The 27,037-nt window shown below is 35.0% G+C and overlaps 1 protein-coding gene across 5 annotated transcripts in view; it reads left to right on the top strand.

Moving 5' to 3' along the window:
- The window catches only part of DACH1 (dachshund family transcription factor 1), a 355,980-nt gene that overhangs the window by 290,051 nt on the left and 38,892 nt on the right, over nucleotides 1-27,037 (top strand). For all 5 annotated transcript variants that reach the window (XM_032099932.1, XM_032099931.1, XM_032099934.1 and 2 more), the window contains 2 exons: nucleotides 16,060-16,211; nucleotides 24,753-24,900. In XM_032099932.1, coding sequence (XP_031955823.1) covers nucleotides 16,060-16,211; nucleotides 24,753-24,900 — 300 coding nt within the window. The remainder of the gene's footprint in view (nucleotides 1-16,059; nucleotides 16,212-24,752; nucleotides 24,901-27,037) is intronic.

The following is a 27,037-nucleotide window of genomic DNA, read 5'->3' as shown; positions in this document are numbered from 1 at the left end:
CTCAATCTGCTCTGGAGATGGATGAAATAAATAGTTTAAACTAATTAATGTAACACCAGCTGTTACAAGTGCTTGGCAGACGTCTGTGAGTTTTGATGGGCAGAGAGCGGCTGTTGTACTTGACTTTATTTTAGTACAATGTTGATCACAGTGTAAGCTGGAATAAATGACGAGCCAAAGGAAGGAACAGAGGATGAATTCTGTGTAATGCAAAATAAATATTGCCCTTTTTCTGAAAATATTTTTTGAGGTTGAGGGAGATTTATAGTGGACTTCTATTAAGTCAGAAGTGCTGTGACAACAGCTGTGCTAAGCATGCTTGGTATTAGCATGCTTTACAAAAGCTGCAGAAATACATATAGACATCTATGAAATTTCACATTGCTTTTAGATTTCAAAAAGTGCTATGGCTTAGTATTAGCACTTTGGCTGCATATTTTATTTCTAGCTAGTAATTGCTGTTAGAATAGATGTTTAAGACAGGTAGATAAAAAGTAATACTAGATTTAGAAAGTCAATATGTTTGCAAAGACTAAGTTGGATTTCAGTGCTGGTTGTATGCACATGATTGTATAGTAGGTGTTTTTATTTATTTTGCACTCTAAAGAATGAGCATGACTTCAGAAACTTTCAAGGTACAAAGCAGTTCTATCAACTGAACTTGGGACTTTGTGCTGTAGCCTAATTTTATCAGTGCCCAGTCAAAAAAACTCCACAAAGCCTTAAACATATATCTGATGAGAATTCATTCTGTGTGATTTAATAAAAAGTTAAAATATCAAAGTAACTTGTCTTTTAAAGTTGGAAGGTAGAATAATTGTGCTGTGACAGGGGAACGATGGCTGCTATCTCTCTATGTGCCAGCATTAAGATAACAGTGTCATTGTACAGATTGTTACCCTGTGAATATGTCTAATAAGTTATTATAGCATGCTGAGCAGATGGCAAGTGTGCTCCTGAAAGAATTGATGGATGGGATATGATGTCATCAGTGAGATGACAAGGTTCACAAGGTACTTGACCTCCAAGAATAAGTCCTAACTGGTTAGAATTCTAAATGGTGAACTTTTGTGACACTGGCTAAATGGGAAATATGTGCAATTTGTATTTCTTTATGGTAGTGTTTACCCTCTTCACTGAACTCCACATAATGGGATTTGGTCCCTGAAGACTTGGAGATATTGTTGGAAGGTTTCACCCTGTAACCTTCAGAGGATTTCAAATACAAATCTATACATCTAAACTTTAACAAAATCCTACTGAATCATATTTATGAAGTCAGGTTCACAGCTTTTCTTGCTTTATATATATGTATAAAGAATTTGAGATGATCAATTAATTTAACATGTTCTCCCAAAAGAGAAAGCTGCTGATTCAGTAAGAAAATACAAAGCATAAAATTATAATTTATATTTTTACAAGAATGTCTTTGTGAGCTATACTAAAATGACAAGGATCTTAAGAGTATAGTAATTTTAATAATCTCTAAATCCCATTAAACAAAGAAATATTTGATTGTTCTATCTAAAAAGGTATCTTTCTTTCTATTATGTTCAAATTATATAGTGGGATCTATACTGTTGAAACATAGGCCTCTGAAATAATCCTCTTCGTTCTTTGCATGATTCATGGAATGAAGATGGTGCACACAGAAGTCTCAAAATGGGGAATCTTGCTGCTAAAGTTTAGGCACTGTCTAACAGCTGCATCTGATAGACACCTACCTTTTCTTCTTTGTTGTGTGGAGAATTTAGGTCCTTGCTGCTTCCATGGCAGACTGGATAATCTAGACAGAGGAATTTTACCCTTCATCTCTTTTAGAAACTCCCTAAACCCTACTGACTAGAGAGTGAGCTCTGCATATCAATTTTCGTGAGCAATTATGCAGATGGACAGATCCTTCAGATTTAGAAGTTTGTACCTATACACTGTTAATTGAAAATAGAAACGGAAAATGCAAAAGATCATATATAGAGAATATATCAAAAAAAGAGCTACTGAACAAAAGGGATAAATGAATACTAAACCTATATTCTGTGCCTTTCCTACAGTGAAAGTTAAGAGTCAAAGAGTTTGGGGTCATGTTTCTTAACCCCTGATATTAATTAATTTTTTTCCCATTGATTTAGCTGTATTTGGCAATGATCAAAAGCAGGAAGATAGGAGGAAGAGGTGTGAACTTAATAGTTAGTCTTTTTTAATCTTTCATAAAATACTTACAGTTTCCTAAAATGCTTCTTGTTATTTGGATCCTTTGAAATGAGAAGATAAATTCCTTGTGGAAAACTCTTTCATGTTTTATTGATTGTTTGCAGAGTAAAACATAAATTCTATATACAAAAATAAACTAGGAGAGCATGTACATGCATACTTGTTCTGAATTCTTTATGATATTTATTTTCAACACTGATAGTTCTTTGTGATATTTGAATATTCATGTGACAACTTAGGGGTTATTTACATGAACTGAAACAAGAGGAAACCAGATGAAAGCATTATAAATCCTGTGAGTAAAAACAATATATTATCATTTTTATATTTCCTAATGTTCTGAGTTTCAAGTAGGTAAAATTTGTTTGTAAAATTTCTACTACTGGGGAATACTGTTCCATTTCTTAAATCAGATTGTAGGTACAATAAAACTTTCATAAACATGTTACAAATTGCTTCCATCTTTCCTGTATAAATAAGATGCTGAGGGTTCCTAAATTACTTCAGAATTACAGCAAAGCTTTGGATTGAGTTGTAAACATTATAACAATGTATGAATTTTAGAGTAATTGCTTTGAAAGTACAGATTATGATTTAAAGTTGCCATTTCTTTTTCATTTTATTTTAAATCCCTGTTCGTTGTCATCCAACCCAATGCAACTCTTTTACTCGTGTCCTGACATCCGATTCTACTGGCAATAGAAGGAAGATACTATGGCTTTCAGACCATATTCTCTTCCTTTTACTCCAGTACTAAGGGTAGAGGTATTGTGCCTGCAAGAAATAGTAATTTATTTACATGTGACTTGTAGATTGTTATCTCTCTACATGTGGTTTACTGTTGCTATTGAGTTATTCTTTCTCTGGTTTATTGCCAGTTCATTTATATGCAATAAGAGAGCAGTAGCCTGTTCAAAACATGCTATTTGTAGGGCAGCACAGAGCCAAATCTTTAAAAAAAAATACTTTCACTATCTATGGCATGCATCCTTTTTTAGTGGGTGGATTCAAGGGATTTGGTTCCATTCTGGTAAGGTAACATTAAAAACTAGTTGTGAAATGTCAATATTAATGTCTACCAGTTTGTTAACATAATTATATAACAATCTGTCAAAATATATAAAAGTATTAGATGAGTTTATCAAATAATTTGATAAATTTTACATTTGACTTCTCAGGTTTTTAATAAAAACCAGATTCCACATCTATTACCATATTGTCATAGATGTGTTGGTTATGTGGCTGAAGAAGTTTCAGGAGCCAACTCTTTTCTACTCAATCTGATCAGTTTTATATGTCTGTCTGTATGTCTATGTGCTAGAGAAATGTAAAATATTAGTAGAAGGTCAATGAGTGTTCACTGAGCTCTTTGCCATATGGCCCCTGTGGAGGATAGAAGGCCCTGGCTAACTTAAGCCTGCCATATGGACCTGGTGGAAAAAGGTAGGTTTCACACACAGAGCAAACCTACCATATGGACTGGGTGGAGCACTCAAAACTCTAAACATTTCTTGTACACCAGGGCCTTTTACACAGAAGAATGTAAAAACATACATAATACATTACACACAAAAGCCATTGAAAAATGGATCAATTGTTTAGGTTTATATAATGCTTTCAAGCAGTGACCAAAATTTTATAAATAATCAGGGCTTATTTTGAAATAGTAAAGAGTACCATCAATCATTTACAACTGACTTTTTTTACTTTGCATTTAACATCTGTTGTATAATGGGACTGTACCATGCCACCCTTAATGCTGTACAAAGACACAACATCCAAAAATAGTGATAGAGTTAAAGCAGTTTTTCTGAATATATTCCCTTGGGTTTCTTTTCTCTCCTGTTCTTAACCTGAAAAACAAATTTAGCACACTGTGTAAGAGTTGTGAGGCAAGTCCTGAACTTAGAAATGTCTTCTGTACTCTTAATCTTTTGAGGAATTGAGATTAAGCATAGGATAAGATCATCAGTTCAACTTTAGTACCTCTATGAAGGATGTGATGTTACATAGTGGTATCTTCTTTTATAGACCAAAGACATAGTAAAGTAGGATAGTAAAATGCTCATCTTTCAAACCACTGGACCTAATGTTGAACCTTCTTACACATTCCCGTGCAAACATAATTATATTTTCTTTAATTTTGTTTGTTTGGTTGGTTGGGTTGGGTTGGCTGTTTTTGCAAAAATAGCAGAAGTCAGATCAGAACCACTCCAGCTATGATTTTACCAAAATACAGGAAAATGGAACATAAACTAAAGATGTAGTTTTAAGACCTTCTTTTCTGAATTCTTACCTGTTTTCATAATGATTCAGATCTTGTTTTCACAGTTTTATATGAGAGAATGAGTTTTGTATGTGAGAATGAATAAGGAGAAAAGAAGTCAAGATCTGTTCTATTTTGTAAACAGAGAGATTATCTAGGCTGACTTGTCCCTTCAGAGTTCTGTCACAATCTTTTCCTTTTCTCTAATAGTATTTTTTTCTTTGGTCTTGCAATTTCAACAAGCAAACTAATTTTTTCATCTCTTGGAATGGGAAGAAACTACTGAAACAAAGACACTTTAGAAACAATCAGTGCTACTGAGGAAAGTGTCTGAGATGTAAGGAAAAAGTGCAGGAATCAGTAAGCTGAGTTGTGGAGCAGCTAGGACAAGGACAAAGACAATGATTCTGAAAATAAAGGATTTGGATTTTACCTTTTGAACTCATTGTGCTAAAATTGTGCTATAATTTTGTATACAGCCATCAGTCCACAGCACTCACTTCCTTTTCGTAAACTGAACAAAAAAATCACTGAAGTTGGTGTGACTTGCTTGTCTCAATCTTCTGGGGGCAGCAGTTCACAAAACCATGTAGGGTGGTCATTTCCAGATGTGGCTCTTGCTTTTTTTACTAGCTGGGATAAAAGCCAACTTGTTATTGGGATACAGAATAAAAGTATTATCCTTAAATATATAATGATATCATCAGGTTGAGATAATAAAGCTTGCACAGTCTGTTTCAGTTTGTTTAGGCAGTAACTGTTTTCACAGTACAATAATGCTAAAGATATTTTGATTTCTGTTTTGTTTATTTACAGCTATCACATACATAAATTATTGTAAATTCTTAGAGAACCTGTGAACCACTCTTGGGATTTGTATTTTGTTTCTGTTACATAACATTAATAATTGCTTAAGAATTGAAAAAAATAATTTTTCAATTATGTTCTTGGCAGAAACATTGAAACATTTACAGAAGTTTTGATATGAAACAAAATTAGTAAGCAGATCTGTCCCTATAGTGGAGATGCACTGCATATTTCCTTGATATTATGATATGATGTAGATAAAAGACTGAACAAAATATTTAATTTGCATGAAGGTTTTAAACTGGATCCCAAAAGAGATTTTAATTTACCAACAAGTGTATGGCATCTTTGCTGTGCAGGGTACTTTAATTTTCTATATTTAATGTAAGCCAAACTGATCCATGTTACATGATGACTCCAAACTATTTTTTATCTTCTTAAATCAGTGCTGTATGTGACTCAGAATGCATAAATACATAAAGGATATTTTTTTTTGTCTTCTCTAATATGTATTCTGATATATTAGCATAAATTACATATTCCAAGACATGAAAACATGTGCAGGCCAAATCTTTAAAGTGGATGCCTCAAATGGAGCAGAAAACATTAGAGGTAAAACTTCTACATTATTCTATCAGTGAGCATCAAGCTAGTGAATGCCATAGATATCTCACTGATGGACACATTCTGGCAGCTTGTTGCAGATGTTTGATGAATGAATTGCTAGAGAAATCTTATCAGATGTAAAAATGCTTGCCTTTTCATTCTGAATTTTGTTTCTGAGCACTCTGGGGTGTAGGGATTTTGTTTGTTTATTATTATGGATTTCTGTGAAAATCAGATATTAGGATATAATGTATAGGCAATGGTTTGAGAAATGTGGCTATAATATGGTAAAGGACTATTTCTGATGCTATAAACTATGAAGCTCATATTGAACTCCCATAGGCAGACAGCCAAATTTCTATTAGGATATCATAACCATATAATCCAAACTGTGTACATCGATTATTGTCTACAACATTTGCATCTGAGTACTGGAACCATTCTGTAGATAGACACATTAAGGATGTTTATTATATCTGCTAAAAAAATATTGTGGAATAATTTGGAAAAAGTGAGTTAAATATACTCTCTTATGCAAATGTGGGTGTTTCAGCCACAAAAATAAGGAAGCCTCTGTGTTATACTGCTTCATGATACTAAATCAGCTCACTCCTTTTGTACCCTTCCTGGTGGGAGTTTGTCAAAACAGGACTCTTCACATCCTTTTGTTTTCAGTAACACTTGATGTACTAGGTGTGAAGAGAGTTAAGACCTGGAGTTACTAGATCGTATATTTCTGTAAAAAGTGTGTATTGCCATTTGGGTGCCCAGGCAATGACTGGACATATTATTGAACTATTGATGATAAAACACCTGTTCCTTTAACCTCTCAGAAGCCTGACTGCAGGGCTGGACCAGCAACAGTCCCCTCAGTACTTTATTTTCAAAGCGTGGTTCCTTCCCCTGCATTTTCAAAGCATTTGATGCTTTTCATTGCATGTTCATGAATTCCTGAACCTATTGCCCAGTAGCCCCATATAGTTGTGTCAGTTAAATCCATCTCCAGTTCCTGATTATTTTATTTTACTGGCATAATACATCCAGGACAGGAATTTTGGCAAGGCAAAAGCTCAGGAACAGCTTTCCTTAATATGTTTCTGTCTTGCTGTGCATTTTAGGCTGGTCATTTTATTCACTGGTCTAATTCATGTATTCTAAATCCAAATATTAGAGGTAATTGCTAGTGTTCCTTTTGTTAAGTTATTAAAATCATGGGCAATTAATAGGATCTTGCAAGGAAGTAAAGACAATATGAGTATACGTGTTTTTAAATACTGGGTTTCTGCAAAAAGCAGTGTCACTGGACATTTTATGTATTTATCTAAAATATGAGATTTTCTCATTTTCATAAAAAGAAGCAAGACAGTATTCTGTATGAATATTCAATTAAGCAAAGCACTTAAATTAATCAATAGATCCAGTTTTACATATTCTGACCAGATAAATATTTTCCTGCTGGGATAGATGACCAGTGTAAATTGCCATAAATAAGAAGTGTTTAAACTTCTTTTGCCTTCTCTGTTGAACTTCTCTGACATACTTACTTGTGAAACACAATACTGTTGACTTCTGTGCTGCCACTTTACAGTAGATGCCAAGCATGCCTGGTCAACCTCATCTGCTTGCCAGCACTCTTGGGATGAGGGTATGGGACAGGTTATGAGCTGCTGAATGAATGACAGCTGACGAGTGTTGCTTGGACACATTACCATATATTCATTTTCTTTTTGGGCATCTGATTCGTGCTGTCAGCAGATTACCAAGAACATGGGCCACGTGACAAGGTAGCAGGAGAATTAATACTTAGGCCCCCATAATTGCAGAATGGCTAGATATGGACTTCTTGAAAACACTGACTTTTTTGGTTTTTTCCTGAAGAGAATGAATATTAGAATTATTAACTGAACACAGACCAAGGAAAATAATGTGAATACAATGCAGTTCCAGGTATTAACGTAAACCCTTCATCTTCAGAGAATTACAAGTTACCAGCTGTGCTCTTATCAAAAACTCCCTTCTTACTACCATTATGCTTACAAAAGAGGAGTGCTGTTATTTTAGATGACAATGACAAAAATGCTAATATTGTTGATATTCCTTATTTTTAAATCACCTTAAATCCCCAAATAATAGATGTTTTTCAACTTTCATGAAACATGTCCAGAGGATTATTAATCCAAGTCATGTGGCCCTTGAAATGATTCAATAAATTCTAGCAAAATGCATTTGTTACATTGTCTAATGTTTTTTTCTCTGCATTTTGCAGTAGCCATATGGAGGCAGTTATAGGGAAGAAGAGGCAGCACAAAAATAAGTATGCATACTGTGGATGCATTGCCTTGTGTATTGCTGTTACCAGTTGAGATGTGAATATTTATGTCCATAATTTTGCAAATGTGAGGTTTAGTCTACAATACATTCATTATGCAGCCTTAAAGTCCAGTCCCTAATTTGAAGTTTGGTGTTAATCAGGAATTTAGCTTAGACTGAAAATATTTGGCTTGATCATTTGATTCTGCATACATTCAGGCAAGCTGGATATATGACCAGGGAGCCAGCTTCTGAGCCAGCACAATAAAGGAGATTAAATAGATGGTTTTGTGAATGTTGGGGTTTGATTTCCTAACCAAATCTCCCTTCACTGCTTAGATGATCGTGGACACCCCTCAACATGGCTTTGGAAGAAGCTGAGAATGACTCTTGGGAACATCTAGGGAGACACACTTGCAGAACCCTCTGCATACATATATGCATATAAGCAGTTCTCATGGAATTGCTACAAAGCCAAGAAACATTCTTTTTATCACTCATTATTGCCTGGCTGATGGAGTGGAGTTAGCAGAGTACTAATTGGGATGTTTGACATGAACTGGTAAAATACATTTATATTTTTTTCAGCATCCAAAGCACAGATGGCCTTACTCTGCATCCGATTCCTGCCAGTAGCATATAAGGATCTTTAAAAAAGAAATAATGGGCATTGTTCTTACAATTAAGAGCTGCAGGTTATAAAATTATGAAGTGCCTTCTCTTTATACTAATATATTGTTTAAAAATGCAATAAAATATTTGAATATCTTTTTAGCAATCATTTAATCTTTAGGAATTTCTTAAGTTAATTTCTTCATTTCTTCAGAGTTAATGAATGTTACTGTCAGGTGTTCAAGATATATGTGTTTTATAATTATCAGACATATACAGAATCATCTCTGACTTTCCCATTTCTTCTTTTTTCCTGATCGATCAATGCACTTTAATGAATTGTGTGAAAAAATCTGTGAGTAAACAAGATACTTTTTATTACGGGGACAGAGAAACCGTATAATTTTGTTTTGCATGTTACGTGTTATGATGCCAAAATAGAGAGAATAGAAATACCACTGGCATTTTAACATTCCATTGTATGGTAAAATATGTTTGTTTAAAAATAGGAATGATAATTTATTCTAAAATGTTGTGAAATCCTTGAATAAAATCAGCCAATACTGCTTGACCCAGCCCTAATCAGTAATAGGCTGCAAAATAAGATAAAGGTTATTAAAATAATCCTTTTATTGAAAGAGAAAATTAGATAAGTTGTGCTGATTGACTCTGAGGCCCTCCTAGGGACATGTAAAATGAAGAATAAACTCAACTTGATCTAGTCCAAAAAGCCTGAAGAAATCCTCACAGCTGGAACATCACCACTAATTACATTTTTGCTTTTTGAATATATATTGCCATCTCTTTCTGTTCATTTTTAGTGATGTTGTACCCGTAATTCCTTAACAGACTAAAATATGTGATCTTTAAAGAATGTATTTTATATATTTGCTTTGACAGCTGTAAATTTCATTTACATTCAACTAAAATTCTTGAAATATCACAAGAATTACTTGTGCAAAATCTGTTGTATGTAAAAACCAAGTTTAGCTGTTTTGTTTATTTCTTGCTGAGTCAGTATAAATTTCGTGCTCCTGGGCAGTCTTTCTCCTCCCCTCCTTCACCTCATAATCCCACTCCTATTAGCCCTTTCCAAAATGTTTGGCCACCTTGAGTGTCCTTCTTCCCTATTTTCTCAACTTTCTATTTCCTCAACTTTCTATTTCCTCACTTCTTGATTACTTCCCATCTTTTGTCAAGCCCTCTCTGTTTCTAACCTTCCATGTCCTTATTCCTGCCAGCATTATGTTCCTTTTCCCCCCCCCCCTCTGTGCTTATAGAAAAATTGACTTGCAAGGTATCAGCATAGAATGGGTATCACTGAACCTTGGAGAAAGAGCGATCCCAAATGTTGTGTTAAAGAAGTGATTCTCCATCTGGCTCTCATTTGCCATTATGGAGGCAACTCCAACTGCAGGATGAGCAATGGTCCTGTGCAGTAGTGAAGAATGATCTGTAGAGAATGCATGTTCTTTAAAAGGATTAAAGAAATACTGGAAATTTTTTTAATTGACTTTTTTTTTTCCAAAAAGGAAAAGCATCAAGTTAGTACATTATGTTTTCAGTGGTTAAAATCTCAGAATTGTCAGAAAATATGAGTCTTACTGTTGGTGGGAAAGTCCTGCACCTAAACATCTAGGGAAAGTCCTACCTCCAAGGTGGACACATAAAACTAAATTCCTATGTCCTTTCATTCCTGTGTAGTTCTTTACATGAAGTGAGGGTGTGCATATTTGGAAGCTGTTCCACTTAGGAAAATGGTCCATAATGGTAGATTTGATACATAGATGCATGAGTTCTGTAAGACCTGCTTGCACAAGTATATGGAATCACATCAGGTACAAAGCCATTGTGTGTAAAGTACACATCCAAGAAACTTAGTAGCTGTGATCCTTTCCATGTAGGTTTTTAATTTTTTGTCATATTTCGTTATTAGAGAGTTGCTGTTTCCAAACTCCTCAGGCAAACAAACCAATCCAAGAAGCAGAACTCAGTGGACAGCATTTGCAATGGTACTATTAACTGTGAGAACACCAGCCTGTTTGAAGTGTTACAGAAACATTAACCAATCAGTCAGTCAATTTGAATATTTGATATTCCCTCCTGATTTCCAGCTGTCCCAGTTGCGAATGTTTTAATTTCAGAGTATTTGGGTGTCCTGGAGAGCTGTTGTTTGTATAAAAAGAAGTAAATAAACTGTAGATTGAAAAAAAAATTAAAAATTAGTTTCAGTACATTCCTTTTATATGTGGTAACATCCTTCACAGTCGTCTTGCATTGCCCACAGTAACATGCAGGGTGAATCTTGAATGACAAAATCTGTAAAGCAGCCAAATGGTATGGGAATTGGGCAAGAGGTTCTTATTTATTTGTTTGTTTGTTTGCTTATATCTGCCTGAAATTTTTAAACATTTTCATTCAGGATACGGGATCCTTGTTCTTTTGTGTTAATACAAATCAAGAATTACAGATGAATTAAAACTGAAGAGCTTCTCACACTTGAAACCTCTAACCATGAGGAAGGTGAAATATAAAGCTTTATACTAAAGAGTGTTTGACAATGTAAACCAAAATAATATTAAGCCAAGTGGAATAGATCGTTTTTACACTGTAGAAAAGAATGTGTGCACCAGATTTATGGCAATAAAAAGTGGAAGCAAAATCCTCTTTCATCATTCAAATGGTAAGAGTGAGCCTGTGTTAGGAACAAATACATGTGGAATATTTTTCAGAGAACAGAAAAGCCTCAAGATGCATTGCAAAAAAAGCATGACATGATTACAGAATGCCAGTAATCTGTATTTTTTTTTCAGCCAGCTATTATCGCTTGCTTTCAAATCCTGGCAATATCAATATTCTCTAGTTTGATTGGTGACTGGTCTGAACTTATCCTACTTGCTTTTAGGAACAAAGACAAGACAATGGCTACCTCTATTTATCTATTACTGTTTAAATAGCTGTCACAGCTTCCCGGATGTCTGTTTCCATGCTATCTGGTGAAAGAATAAAATAGAATGGCAACAAACCAAATACAGTGAAATATGTTTGTTGTACTTGGCCCAAACCAGCTGCTGTTTACAGATAAAATCTGGTTTGAACAAAACCAGGTGAATTTTGGAAATTGAGTAACAATGGATGGAGTGGTTGTAGCATTTACAAATACTATAAAGATACGTGTCGCATTCAGACTTGCCTGTTATGGTGATTTAGTTCATATGTCAAGACACATATTCATCTCTGCCCAGATACTGTAGAGGCTTGGGTAACAGCTTGTCCTATCCTTGTTTATTTGTTAATTTATAACATCTCAGTTCCTAGCACAAACCAAGGCAGGCCCGGACACTTCTTTGTTCTGCCTTGTTCTTTGTTTTTTCCCCCCTCTTTCTTTTCATTGTTGCGCTCCCCACTCTGACAATGGAGTTGTAGATTGACCCTATTTCCCCTTTTGCCCTGACTTCTCTTCTAACACTTCCTTTGATGTGTTTAGACTGAAAATACCAAATCTCTGTTTCCCAGCAAGGGCTCATCATTTTGCAGCATTGCTCTGCTAGTAGTGTAAGAGGAACATTAGTAGTTCCTTTGCAGCAGTTTAAAAGATGTTAGTCTAATGATTATTTGGAAACAAAAGATATCTCATCCTTTTGAGAAAAGAAGACTTGTGCAGGAACAAATTATTTTTAAATTTTTTAAAGGCGAGGGGTCGTATTATTTTGCTACTAAGATATGTGGTTATGTTTTAATTGGCTGTATTTACAATGTGGTTTTTCTTAAAAATGCATTTTTTTAAGATTCCCTCAATCATCGCTTATCTCACATCCACAAATATCCATGCTTCCTGTGTATAGTATGTACATTTGCTCTGTTTCAAACATACTCACACTCAAAGTTTATTTCACATGGGACATCAAGAAAACAAAGTCACATTAGTCTGACTTTTTTTCTGAGTTGACATTTCATTAGATTAAGTTCAGAGTAAGTTCATCTCTCTCGTCCTACCCTTCAGTGTAAATTTGTTTCTGTTATTTATTATAACAACAGTTTGGATGTTCCTTTGAATTCATATCATTCTAATCTTTTTTGAGTTACTTTGCCTGCTGCAAAATCATGCCACACATTGTTAAAAAATCTTCACAAACTTCACGTGTTGAGCATGCACAAAGTACAGCACGTATAACATTAAATAAATTGTAAAGTAGTAATACAGTAAAAAAAATTGATCCCTTGCTTGAATTCTATTACAAGACCTGTGTTAGGAGCCCTCAGCATCTCAGCAATTGCATGGAAGAGCAGTTTTTGAGTTAATTAAGGCTTATGGAATTTTTAAGTGGGTCAGTTTCATCTAGTCTCTCTTAAAATACTTTGACAATTTTAGACCTAAATTATCAGTAAGATTCCAAGTAGTCTTAGAAAGTAGGAGGTCATTGATCCATTTTCCTGGCAAACTTAGAGGAAAATGATGTCTTTTCTGTTTCCTTTCTCATTTATATGAATCAACTTCACCATGCATACTAGAGATTCGACTCTTTCCTGCTATATTATGCAAGAGCAATACCTTCACTGGAACCACTGATATAAAGAAATCTCTACCAAAAAATGCTTAAGGACGTAACAATGAAGAGGCTTTTAAATATTTTCTTTTCTTTTCTTTTCTTCTCTTTTCTTTCTTTCTTTTTTTTTTTTTTTTTAATTTGGGTAAAATAATTTGGGGAAGCCATATTTTCAGTACAGGAAAAAGTTTTCAGTTACACAATAATATTATGTATTGTTTATCAATCTATTGTCTAACTAGTTTTGTTTAAGTTTTGGCTTGTTTCTTTTGATTAATGAAAGCATAACGATTCTGGCAGCAGTTTGGAAAAAAACATTTGGTAGTGATTTTTGACACTAGGAGTTTGGAAGTTGAACTAAGCTAGTTTTCAATACCCAGAAATACATAATTTATTTTTTCTAATGAAGTGGTGAATATTTCTATAATATTTTAAAAGTTGGAAAGAAAATTCTCATATTTAGGGCTACATTTTAGTATATTACTACAAAATGACTACAGATCTATCCATGCTGCCGAGGGGTAGCCTGAGGACAGAGGATACATCCACATAGTACATTTTTCAGAGCCTGCTTTGAATCTCAGTAAGGTAGATAGGAAATGGTTCAGTAATCTAGAGCCATTTTTTTCTCAGCACTTTGTAACATGACTGGAAAACTTAAACATGGCTGAAAAAATCCTTTATGAATCTGAATGGTCTGAAGCTTTCCTGGTTAACATCAATTCCTTTCAGTAACCTTAACTTGGAAAGCTTTTGAATGATGACTTTATGAGAAAGCAGTAATTGTGGCATGAGTTGTGACAAACAGAGCGTCTATTCTCAGCCTGAGCCACAGTGAAGTAGGAAGAACAGCACCCAGGATAGGAGTGATCTTCACAAAATCAGATCTTTCCATCTGAGCTGCTCATCTCAAGCTTCTCTTACAGCCAGCAGGCACTTCTAGAGGAAGGTTTTCCTCTTCCTGGAGTAGATGCCTGTGAGAGTTCAGATGGATGAGTACCTTAAAGTGGCCTTTGCTTCTTTCCACTGTCTATGAAAGAGCTTAATGGTACCAGCCCAGCAGCAGATGTCCAAAGGCCTGTTTGGGTAGTTCTGTGGAAGGACATAGTAGGAAAAGCTATTACTTTAGCACTGTAAATACTGACCAGCATGCCAGAGCTGGTGAGGAGATGGGACGAGAAGTCTGCATCTGAGCATCGTTAGAGATTGCATCCTTCTGGAGGAATGGTGATGGGGACTGTTGGAATGAACTGGGACTTTAAGGATTTCCCATCCTGAGATCATCAACACTGTAACCTTTTGTTACTGCAGATTTCAATTTTCATGGTCCCAGACTATGTCAACTTAAGAAAACACTGCACTCAGTCCAAGAGATAGATCTTTTTAGGCAATTAGGAACAACTCTCATACACAATTTTAATGAACATGGTAAGATAAATAGAGAAGTACAACCATTATTGAAACTAAAATTAAATAAACAAAAAAAAAAAAAAAAAGAAATTTAACTACCCCAAAACATATATAACTTACAATGGTCAAAGCCAAAATAGAAAAAAGCAAGTCTTGACAAACTCCTTTGTAGTCAAATAGCTGTGCAGAATCTGCATAATACCTAGAGTACATTCTGATGTCCTTGCTTTGTACTGAGATACATCAATGTGTCAGTTAATGACTGAGCCCTTGGTAAGAAGAGTATGCATAGATATATGTATCTATATATATATGTATAGATAGTTTTCCTTTTGAAGAATTCAGATTAACATCTGGTGCAAAGAAATTGACCTAAATTTCTATATCGTATCAACAGTAGCCTAAAAATGTTTCAGAAAGTGAAAAAAAAACCAAAAAAAAACCCCCAATGAAAAAACCCACAAATGAGGGTAGTGAAGTTTCTATTAATTGTGGGGGGTTTATTTTTTTTTTCCAATTCTTAATCTGTTCACAGATTATCTGTGAAACTTTAATCTTAGAAGTCTTCAAGCTGTGCAACTTTTTTCCTGTTGTGATGTCAGAACTGATCAGATCTGATTGTTACAAAGATCCACTAAGGAGTTCAGCACTAATTGTTAGGAGATGTCCGTGCTTAAAAAAATTAGGCCAGTGATTGTTACCATGCTGTTAATTTCATGTACTGTTCAGAGTATGTATTAATTGTGGGAATCAGGTGTACTTTCTTGATGAAAAATGTATTGGGGAGCTGTAGTTTTTCTTGGTGTTGCAAAATCTTCTGAGCTGTAAGTGAAACCATTAAGAACGGGAAGGGTTAATTGTATGGGAAGCCCTGTATTCAAATACTTCTCATATACAAAATATATGTCATGCTAGAAAATATTCTATTGTCAATCCAAATAGAACACAAACTAAAATGAGATAATTGGGAAGGTGCCTATAAAGTCAGCCTGAATATATTATCACAAGTATATGTGAGATAATATTTGTTTTAAAAAGATTCTATGGCACTGTAAACTCAGTCTCATTAGAGACTGCATTTAAAAGGCTTATAAAGTTACTCATTAATGTTATCTTGTTGTATCTCCACAGCTTTTTCATTAAAGAAAATTCAGCAGAAAGCATTTTCTCCTGATAGCAGGAACCAATTTGCAATAAATGTTCTGGAAACCACTAGGGAAGCCATTACTGAGGTCTAATAAAAACAGACAAGCGTAACTTGTTCTATATTTTTGTTTCAATCACATACAGATGAGACCCCGCTCTCCACGCCAACTGCAAGAGACAGCCTTGACAAACTTTCTCTAACTGGGCATGGGCAACCACTACCTCCGGGTTTTCCATCTCCTTTTCTATTCCCTGATGGATTGTCCTCCATAGAGACCCTTCTGACTAACATCCAGGTAGGCCTTTCTGTAGCTCAGCTTAAAGGGATGGAGAGGAGCCAGTTGCAGATTTGTCTAAATTAATAAAACCATTCTAGCTTAACCAGTTCATAAGATTATTTGGATCAACTAATTTACTGAAACTTTCTAGTAATTTAGGTTTTAAAGGAACCACAGCAAACAAATGAATTTAGAAGCTGTCAGATACAGTACATAAAAATACAGATTGTATATTAAACCACAGCAGAAAATTCAATGTAAATTACATTGGTGTGTTTAACAACATTTGTCTTCAATGCTCTTTTTATTACAGGCTAATGAAATGTATCTTACTGTTTAACTTTATCTCATTTACTAAACAGAGAAAGAGTCCTTTAATAAATAGTTATTTCAAATTGCTCGAGTGGCATGGTGGAAAGGATATTTAAAGCTATTTGAAATGTGTCGCCCATAAAAGCATTTTCAAAAAGCACTTCTTTTATAAATAAGCTCATTTCACTTAAAGTACTGTCTTCAAAGAATAGACTTCAAAGGGTGTTACCAAAGTTTATACAGATTTCCTATTTGGTAGTCACAATGTCTGTTGTGTGTACATTAGAGCCGTGTTCAATTATTATTTATAGTATATACTATATGTAGCTTGAAGCCAAGTTGTTTGTGTTTCATATTAGAATTAAGAAATTTTTTTTTGTCCACAAATTCAATGACTTTGTGTTCCCCATATGCAAATTTTGCAACAATATGGTTGTATGTTGCATGCAGAAGCAAAATGATAGTGCCAGAAATAACACAGCCATATTGCATATTCCAGATAAGCCTTGTCTGGGCAGCTACCAACTTCTAATTTGTCACCATATATTTCCTGGTCATTCCTGCAAACACATAAAATCAATTGTATTCTATCCAGCAAAGGATATTACGGAGTAGGGCCAGATCCTGCTCACTTTTCTGTCTGAAGAAATCTCATTAAAGTTTATGGCACTTCAGAATTGTTTTATGAAAAGTATATGAGCCATTCATTAGTTGTGTTTTGAGGTCTAATAATGGAAAAGTACTGCTATTTAAGAATTGAATATTACTATCTCTGCCTGGTCTGAAAGAGCATATTTATGATTCCTTTTTGCAGTTCTGGGACTTAGCATCTTAAATATTTAAACCATGAACCAAGGTAATTTGATAACAGCATTCTTGTAACATATCTGCTGCAGTCTGCAAAGCTTGTATTCTTTTCTTAAGGCAGAAATACAGTTAGTAATGTTTTAGCTGTGCATACATGTACAGAAAAGTTCTTAGTAATTTTTTTGACAAATGTCTGCGCTTAGTGTCTCTAGACAGCCACCTAATGAGCAAAGCATTCAGCATCAACAGGTTAGCTAATCTCGTGATTGAATATGAGAGTGCTGCACTACTTCAGGATAAATGACCAGGATTAATTTGCCAAGAATGCATTCAGTTTTGTTTTACAGAAAATGTAAATGTGAAATTCAGTCATTACTTTTTTTTTTTTTAAATGCTCTAATCTTCCCTGGGATGAAAAGATAAAAGGCAACATCATAAGCAAACCAGAAACTTTTCTGTGCCTTCTCTCGTTGTGCTTTTGTACATCCTACTCCTTACATCGAGATTCCATATCATGACAAATCATCTATTAGGGAAAAGTGGTGGGACATAAGTCCTTTTGGAGTTTTTCAGTATGTCTGCACATCACAATACATGTTTTTGACAGATTTCTAGGGATCCTTTCATAATGGTATATGAAAGGCATTTCCTCCCCCTCCCCTGCTCCAGATTCAATTTTTATCAGGACAACATTAGAAAACGGCTTCATCAAATAAAAAAATAAGTAAAATTAGATCATTTTCCCATCTGTGTAGGAAAAGTTGACTCTAAGAGCAGTAGAGTATATTACAATATCCTATGGACAATAGTGGCAATTTTGTTAATCAATTCCATTTAAAATTATTTAAAATGGTTTCCATATTTAGCCGCTATTGCAATGAGAGGGGACTACCCCATGCCCACAAATGAGTCAGATACTGTGATGCTGACACTTCCCCAACAGAGTTTTAGGTATTTGACTACAAGTTCAAATTTGTTGATGGCATCTGTGGGAAGAGGCAATTCTGTACCATGGTCCCTGATTGCACTGTAATTTGTGACTTTGCTAGGAAATGTGTAAGTAGTGCCTGAAACCCATGGTGCCTTTATTACCTGAATTAGAAGGACTCTTTTCACTGAGTAAATGGTTCCTTGCTGTCCTTTGGACCTGATGAATTTTGCATCCCTTTCAGTAGAGATGTGGTTTCACGGGGAGGTGGAGCAGTGTGATACCTCACTGTTCTCTTGTTGCATCAGTGGAGCAGGTCTAACTTCCTCGGAAAGATCATCTGGCCTACAGTTCATTCCCTGCCTTAAGTACTAAGGTGCTTTTAAAAGAGAAAATAGCAGAAATCTAGCCAACGGCTTCATGAGTGGATTTGCTAAAGACTGCTCTTTTTTCCCCCAGGGTGATTCATGCTGAAAATAGGGAGGTGTCCTTTCACTGAAAGGGTATATGTCTACTTGGGAAATGCAAGTGAACATTTTTTGTTAGGTAATGGGTCTGGGAAGCATCCACAACATGGCACATGTAGTGCTGGAGGTAGCCTACATTTTAGGAATATGTTTATCACAGAAATATATAACCAAGGAGCTTCTGGCTACACTAATGTGCATGGACTTGACAGTGGATATCTCTGCCGTGATCCCCTTCTGTGTATTAAGTTGTGTGAGGTGCAGGATCCAGAGGATCTGAATAATATAGACTTGGAGGCCTCCAAAAAGCTTGCAGAGACTGTCCTGGTTTAAAACAGAATGCGATTAGGGTGTCATATGGGCACTAAGTGCTCTAATTTTGACCTTTGCCAAGGTAAAAAGGATCCTAAACCTTGTCATTGGACCCGTGCTTTTTGGGTATGAAAGCAAAAATTTCTAAACGCTTTTGTAACTTAAAAACTAATGTGCTATAAGTCCTGCAGATGCTGATGAACTAAGGTGAATTTGTTGCCTAACTGTAATTCTGTTGTAGAAATCTGAGTCATCGTTTAGAATTGACCTCTGAACACAAGTGGGTCTGTTTCTTCCATCCATACTAAAGTTAAATGGATAGCCCCTGATCACAAATTCATAATTTTAGGCAAACATTAAACAAGCCTATTTGCTTCTGTTGTCACCAGTATGTCTTTCTGTATGCCATATATATGGGTTTTTTTTTTACTTCTCCATAAATCCTTCTTTAAGCAAAATACAATGTTTAATTATTTGTACATTTAAAGAGGAGATAATAACAATATACAATACCCAGAATAACCAATGTTGTTCTTGCTGGGGACTGCTGAAATACAAACAGTAAACTATAAAAGAATGTAATTAAGCAAATACACACATTAAAAAAAGGAATAAGATTGGAAACATGGGGTTTTTTATTTGGAATTGTATCTGCACATCTAAAAGGAAGAGAAAATAAATTTCCACAGAGAACTTAAATCGAGTCATATGTCTGTTTTTTCCCAAAGTGTATTTGTAGATTTCTTCTAGATTAAATGCTGGAAATGTATGTGCAGTTGCAGGGAGGATGAAGGGTGAGGGAAGGTGAGTCACAGCAAAATGCTGTGTGTGTGCTGGTGAGAAGGCTAAAGATGTCTCTGTTCCCCTCACATAAGTTTACCTTTTTGAGTCATGGCCTGATTATGCCAAAGTATGTTAACAGCCATGGCCTGTCATGTGGCTACAATATTCTTGGGTAATAGTAATGTTCTTTCAAGCTTTTAGAGTCTGAATCTTTGCCGTCCCTGAGCTGAATTTCCATTAATATCTAAGGGATTATATAGTTGCACCATGATAGCTGTATTTTTCTATCAAGACTGTATTGTACTGACATATTTTTGTTGCTAAATATTTTTAAAGAGATGCCTAAAATAATTTGCAAGTATCTGATTGATATTAATAAAAGCACTGCATGGTTACAAACTAAATTCCCCTCTGAAAACAAAGAAAACTACTGGCTTTATTGCTGTGAGTCTCCTGCACTGATACTATCTATGACTAAATACTAAGAGAAAAATACTGCAAAGAGTGGATAAAGTAAAAAATCACAGTTTTACTTCATTAAAAGTAAATTTATTTTATTTATCTTCTGCTGAAATTGAAGAGAATTATTTTATTTTTCACAGAAAGTAGTAATGGAAAAATGTCATTTATACTTGTGTAATATGCCTTTATCTGTGATAAAGTATTTGATCTGAGATATTAAAAGCATTGTCTTTCAGGAGTCATCTCTAGAGATATTCTAATATGTTGTCTTGCTCATGGTACTTAGTCACTAGTCAGTTATAAATAGCAGATATTCAAAAATTAACATGCGAAGTTAACTAAAATTGCAAGTTTATATATATTTTTTTTTGTAGAGCCTTTCACTAGATACTTTTAATGGTGAGACCATACAAATGATATATATTTTCCTGACTAAAAGAGAAGCAATGTTATCTGAAAGTGTTTTCACCATGAATGGCTAATACTGCAGAAAGAAGCCCCGGAGCTCCAACCCTCTGGAAGCTGGGAGGTTTGACCAGGAAAACTTCGTGGTGTGCATGCCCTGATCTTCTAGTTTTCCTTTCTAACTCAATGTGGGCAATTGTTGGAAACAGGATATGATCTTCTAGATAGACTGTCAAACTAATTAGCAAGGTCATTTTGATGTCACGTATAAATGTATAGCCAACTAAATTCTGTTAGTTGGAACACACACTTATAGATGCAGCTAGAAAGAGAAGGAGCTTCTATATACCTTTCCCTCCACCCCTTTCAAAGTAGGCAACACATTATTTGTGTAATTTAAAAATAGTGATGAGTAATACTGGTTTTAAGACTGAGTTGAGGTTTGATATATGTTTTGTTTCTGTAGGATCATGAGGCTGCCCTTACATGATGGTGTTTTCAGATCAGAGAATGGGAAGAAACTCATATATCAACTTTGCTTTGCATTTGGGACAGTTCTAAAGGATTTGTCAGTGGAAAATACTAAAAAAAGTACAGTAAAGAAAACAAACTAAATCAGAATGGTCTATAAATCTCCAGGGAATAAAACTTCCATTTTTGACATTTACATTGAAATAAAAATTAAGAATGACACCGAGAAGCCAGGCTCCAGATAGAGCCATACTGTATTAAAAACAAATCTGGAACCCTGAGCATGTTCACTGCAATTATCGTTATGCAGCCTTCATAACATCTGACCTTTCCTAAAGAGAAATATTTTCTTTTTGTTAATTTCCTATGTTGCACTGCATTTCCCATTGTCATTGGCAGCATATTGATTTAATATCAGGTTAGAGGATTAGCCATAGCACGTACAAGTTGGACATACTGTACTTTGTATAATCTCCTACAGCTGATCCACTGGGAGAATTAACAGAATTTCCTGCAACTCTGAAATTGCTATTCCTGTTCCAGGGGGCACTGATGATTTTTTAAATGTTGTACTTTTTTAGTTTTTCTCAGACCCTTCTGCACTGAATAAAGGGAGATATTGAATGTTTCCAGTATTTCTGCATTAGTGCTGTCATTGGCAGCAACAGCACCTTTGATATGCATCAGTTTGGCTCTAGTGCAGATTTTTTTTTCATTGGATGCCTACTGATGTGCACTGATTTAACTTCTAAAAATGAAACTTAATTTTGTGTAGCTTATAAGTAGTCCCTAGTGGATCTTGGCTCCAAAAAGCTAATATTTTTCAGACATAATCAGCAGCAATAGGTAATGTATTACCATTAGCTATGTTAGCAAGTATAAAAAAAGGAAAGGCTGGGGGAGGAAGTCTGGTGCAGAAATTCAATAGAAAATGTAATATTCTTTTAGCAGCTTCGTACTTTGCAGCAATTCTTAATACAAAATTACACACATCAGTGTTACACTCTAGTGTTATTCTCCATGTTTATTCACAATGATTGTTTCATATTTAAAGAACACCAAAATATTGTGTTTTGTCAGCCAAGGACAATAATAGTTTAATAGTAATTTATTTTAAACTGCTACTGATAATACAACCAATCAACACATTAAGTGATGCCAACATTGGCATCTTGCTAAATAATCTCTAGGCTTTGCACCGAGAGTACATCTTTCAAAGATAAGTCAACAAGAGCAATCAGAGCAGAAAATTAGAATTTGGTATCTTAGAATTAAAATACAGCTAAACTAAAGTTTTAATTGGGGTGATCTAAAAGGGCACTTGATGTAATGATCTCTTTCATTTGTTGCTAATTGTTTGTTCCTGATGAAGAAGAAACATGTACATGAATGTAGTTGAATTGAGTAAAGACGGCAGTTGCTTTAGCAGCTTGATTTTATTGTTAAACAAGATGGATTTTAAGAATTTGGGAAGACAGTGTTTGCAGCTCTAAACTTACCAGACAATACACTTTTCATCAACAAATACTTTTCATGTAATTTCTCTTGATCTGGTTTATTTATGATTTGGATGAATCACATGTTCCACTAAGTGATGAATTGGAGGAAATTAAAACACTCTAGAGTTTAAGCATAAGCCAGAAGCAGGTATTGATTAACAACTCCTACTTCAGTTTTTTACTAATTCAAATGCACCAAATGTAGGAGAATATGACTGTGGAAAAGGAACAGAATTCAAATTAATATTAACTTCTAAAAAAACCACTTTCCAAGTATTTCAAATTGTACTTTACTTTGCATATGTAATGTAGAGCTTTATATGTACTTTCTTTGTTTTTCTTCAATAGTCATTCAGGTTTAACATTCAACCCCAAATACCTTTGTGGTTTAGTTATTTTACGACAGCAAAAGAAAACTGGTAAAACTTTAAACATTTTGTGAGGACATTTGCTGTGTTACCATTGTTACCATTTTTCCAAACATGGTTCTGTACTCACGTAGCGTATATCATTTTGCTGACCATCTGGGCCTTGCAGTCAGGTGTTGAGTTCTTTTAGCTTTTGTGGACTTCAATAGATTGAAGTGTAACAGAGCTGCAGAGCATTAAGCTCTGAACAAGACAAGACTTGAGGCAACAATTGATTTAAGAAGGAGGATGAGGAGTACTGAAAATAACAGGCTCTGAAAACAGTACTAAAAGAGGAGTTTGAAGGATACAAATTTTAAAGCAATCATTGGCACTGGGAAGACTAGAGGGATAAATGTGCAGACTAACACAAAAAGTACTTTCTCTGTTTCTCAAGAATCATTATACATGCTGCTTTGTCCATTCTTTTTTTGGAGATACTTAATAAAAAAAAATTTTTTTTAAAAAACATGCAACCCAGAATCCAATTTAGGAAGTGTGGCTGAGGGGTCAGGAAGCTTATTTGGGAATGGGGCATCATGTTTTTATGTCTGTAGTGCTCAAACCTGGTCTTGAGTGTGAACCTTGTATCTGTTAGCTGAATGTTTCCCTAGCAGAGCCATTGGTGAGTACTGTTCTGTCTCTCTTGTTGGCATTGTTTTGCTTTATATCAGTAATTAAATCTCTGTTGGGTCAAATTATCTCTATGGTTATCAGGAGTCTTGCCTAGGATATAGGAGAGTTAGTTTCATATCCATGGAGGTTCATATATGAATATCCGTGCTTAATTATCTACTTTATTATGATAGCTTCAGTAGGAGGGATTTGGGTGTAGACCCAAGAGCCTGATGGCTAGACTTTTGGAAAATGGAAAAGGACATTTGCATGTTCATTTATTTCAATTTCATTTCTCCTTCTATTTTGATGACCTGTGTCAGTGTCCTATCTAGTTGTTATTATTAATAATACACTATTAGCTGTGCTAGGATCATTTTATTTCCTTTCAAAAGAAGAAGGAAGTTTGAAGTTGGAATTCTCAAAAGAAGTTTAGAATAATCTGAATTGTTATTTCCTGATACACTAACAACAGAAAAAAGGGTACAGTTTGTATTAACCATCTCAGATCAAGAAATCGAGACATGATTGTGTTTTGTTTTTCTGCTGTGAGATAATAATCATACAAAATCAGGGAACAGACTTGTTAAAACAGAGATATCTTCCTGCTTTGTGACCGTCCTTTGCTTAACATCCCAATATAGCTGTAGTCCATGGTAATTAACAAGGATGAGGAGCAAAATGGCAAGACTTTAAAAGAGACTTTCTCCCTTAGCTAATTTCCATTGGCTTGAGTTGGACTAGAGATTGAATTCTGTGTATGATGTGACTGTGAGACTGACAACTTTTCAGTTTTCTTAAAAGGTGTAAACCTATTCCTATACATTTTTTACATTAGTTATATGCACAGTCAGAGGTGAGTTTACATTTTCTGGGAAAACATGACTTCCAGGTTTTTACAGACTTTTGTCCACCTGTTAAAGTTATTTCCAGTTAAATATTGTTGTTGATAATAGGTAACTTTGATACTGTGACAGAATTATTTTATTTCTAAAATCTCACGTGACTATCAAGGAAAAATAAAGGTAGGTAGTTATTATGTCAACTGTTCTAACATTCTCCAAATATTATCCAACTTTATCGCTGAACAGGGTCTACTAAAGGTTGCTATAGACAATGCCAGAGCTCAAGAGAAACAGGTCCAACTGGAAAAAACAGAACTGAAGATGGAACTCTTCAGGGAACGAGAACTGAGGGAAACACTTGAAAAACAGTTGGCTGTGGAGCAGAAGAACAGAGGTATCTTGCTTAAGCAGACATAAACACCATGTAATTTATTTCCTTAGGAAAGAATTTTCTAACAAACACCTGCATTTGTTCAAAATTTTACCACCCTTAAATCATGTTTTGTCTCAGCTGACTGCAGTGAAGGATGTTTTGTAACCTGCCTAATTTTGTATAGGATCTTCATGAGACTTGGAGCAAGGAACCTCCTTTTTCTCAACATTTTTCTTGAATATTGTAACATCAGTAATACAAAAGCAATTATAAATACCCTAGGTGCTGTTACAGACCTTTGCAGGTTGTGATCATTAGGAAAAGGGACAGCTACTTAAGACAAAGACAATCTGCATCAAATTTAAGAATCTGCAAGTTTTTAGGAACTCTGCTCTGTTCTTGTAGTGCATATTTAGGCAAACTGGAGGTAATAAATATAAAGATAATGGTAATATATGAGCTCTTCATAATGCATAGTAAATAAAATACATGTTTGTAGAAGTAGCAGTTAAGGTTCTTCTTGATGAAGCAGAAGCGCTGGTAGCATCTGTAGCGTTAACATCAGCCACTGTAAAGCCTGTACACGTTAGAGATTTTTAAATAATTACATTGATAGCAATGGTGAGGCAGTTTGCAGTGATTGGCATTAACTATGTGCATTACGAGCATATTTCTATCTTTCTTTATGCGTCCATTTCTCTGTCTCTGTATGTCTCACCCTTTAAAAGTGCCTGGTTCGTTTGCAAGGACAGTTAACCTCTGGGACTCGCTGTTTAACTCAGACCATGACAAGTCAGATGTGTATTTTTGTAGGGCTAGAGCTACAAATCTCTTCTTGTTCAGTTTACGTTTCTGGTAACCACCTAAACAGAGAATCCCAAGAACAGTTGGATTCAAAGCCAATGTCATTATGCCTTAAACTTACATGCTAGCAGTAAGTACTAAATGTAATCCTTTTTCATGCCTTCACCCATTGAAGGGTAGGAATATCACATCATTAATTACCCTTTTTTTAGCTTTTGAGAGTACATTTTGAAAGACAATTGCTATTAGCAATTATCACACCTGTGCAATGAATTATCCCTTTGTCCACAACAGGTCTATTCTGCTCAATACAATTATATTACACTTCTAAAATAGTTTGGTAAAAGAGTAATTTGGTTAGTCTTCACATCTTTCTCACAGCTGCTCAAATATATGTTCCCTTTTAGAGTTGTGCAATCACATGCACAAGAGAAAAGGTTTGGGCAGGAACCCATCTGACTGTAGTTTTGCCATCTTAAAATTAGGTGTCTCATTTTAATGAATAGAAGTTTGCTTGCTGAACAATAAAGGGAGAAGCTGTTCTCAGATAGGTTGGGTGGGTCAATTGCACTGTGAAGACTTCTTTCTCTTCCCTTTAACTCCAGAGGTCACATGGTTGAGTAGGCTGTGCTAGACACATGTGTTTTGAACAGTGAAAATTAAGCAAAATGAATTTAACTCAAAGTTATATGTTAGAAAAAAACATGGGATAGTCCTTTATTTTGTTCAGGTTACTGAAATAATTGGCAATATTATTTTCAGCATGATGCATTACCTGCTTTTGTATATGTATCCCTCTAATGATGATCTTGCACTGGGGAAAAGAGTCAGACCAAAGAGGAATGGATTGGAAGACTTAATGGTGGTATGCAGCAAAGCAAATATAATGAGGATGACTATCTCCGCTAGTGGCTACTTCCATATATAACAAAGAAAAGTGATGGATTATTCTTTAAAATTAACAGATCGAAGTAAGAGAGAAAAAATAAGGCCAGGTTGAAATTATTGTGACTATTTATTCTTCAATTAAAGGCAGAAAAATGCATAGGAGCCTTTACCTACTGTTAGCTTTCCAGATAGCAAGTGTCATATCTTAAGGAAAGCTTCACATGTCTTAATGGAAGCATGAGCAAGCAGGAAGAAATGTACCAGGATCCCTGCTAAGTGAAGAGACACTGTATGGAAATACTGAAATACACTTAAAAGCTGCAGCAAAGAAACACAAGACACTGTGTCACATAGAGGTCAAACCCTTTGTGAAGGGGATCTTTAGCATTAGGTAACATCTATCTATCTTTTGCTCATCATGTTAATATAAGTCAAATATAATTTTCTTTAGTGGCTATATATGAGT

This window comes from Corvus moneduloides, chromosome 2 (assembly GCF_009650955.1).
Source record: "Corvus moneduloides isolate bCorMon1 chromosome 2, bCorMon1.pri, whole genome shotgun sequence".
Lineage (NCBI taxonomy): Eukaryota > Metazoa > Chordata > Aves > Passeriformes > Corvidae > Corvus > Corvus moneduloides.
This window is presented reverse-complemented; position numbering and strand designations above follow the sequence as displayed.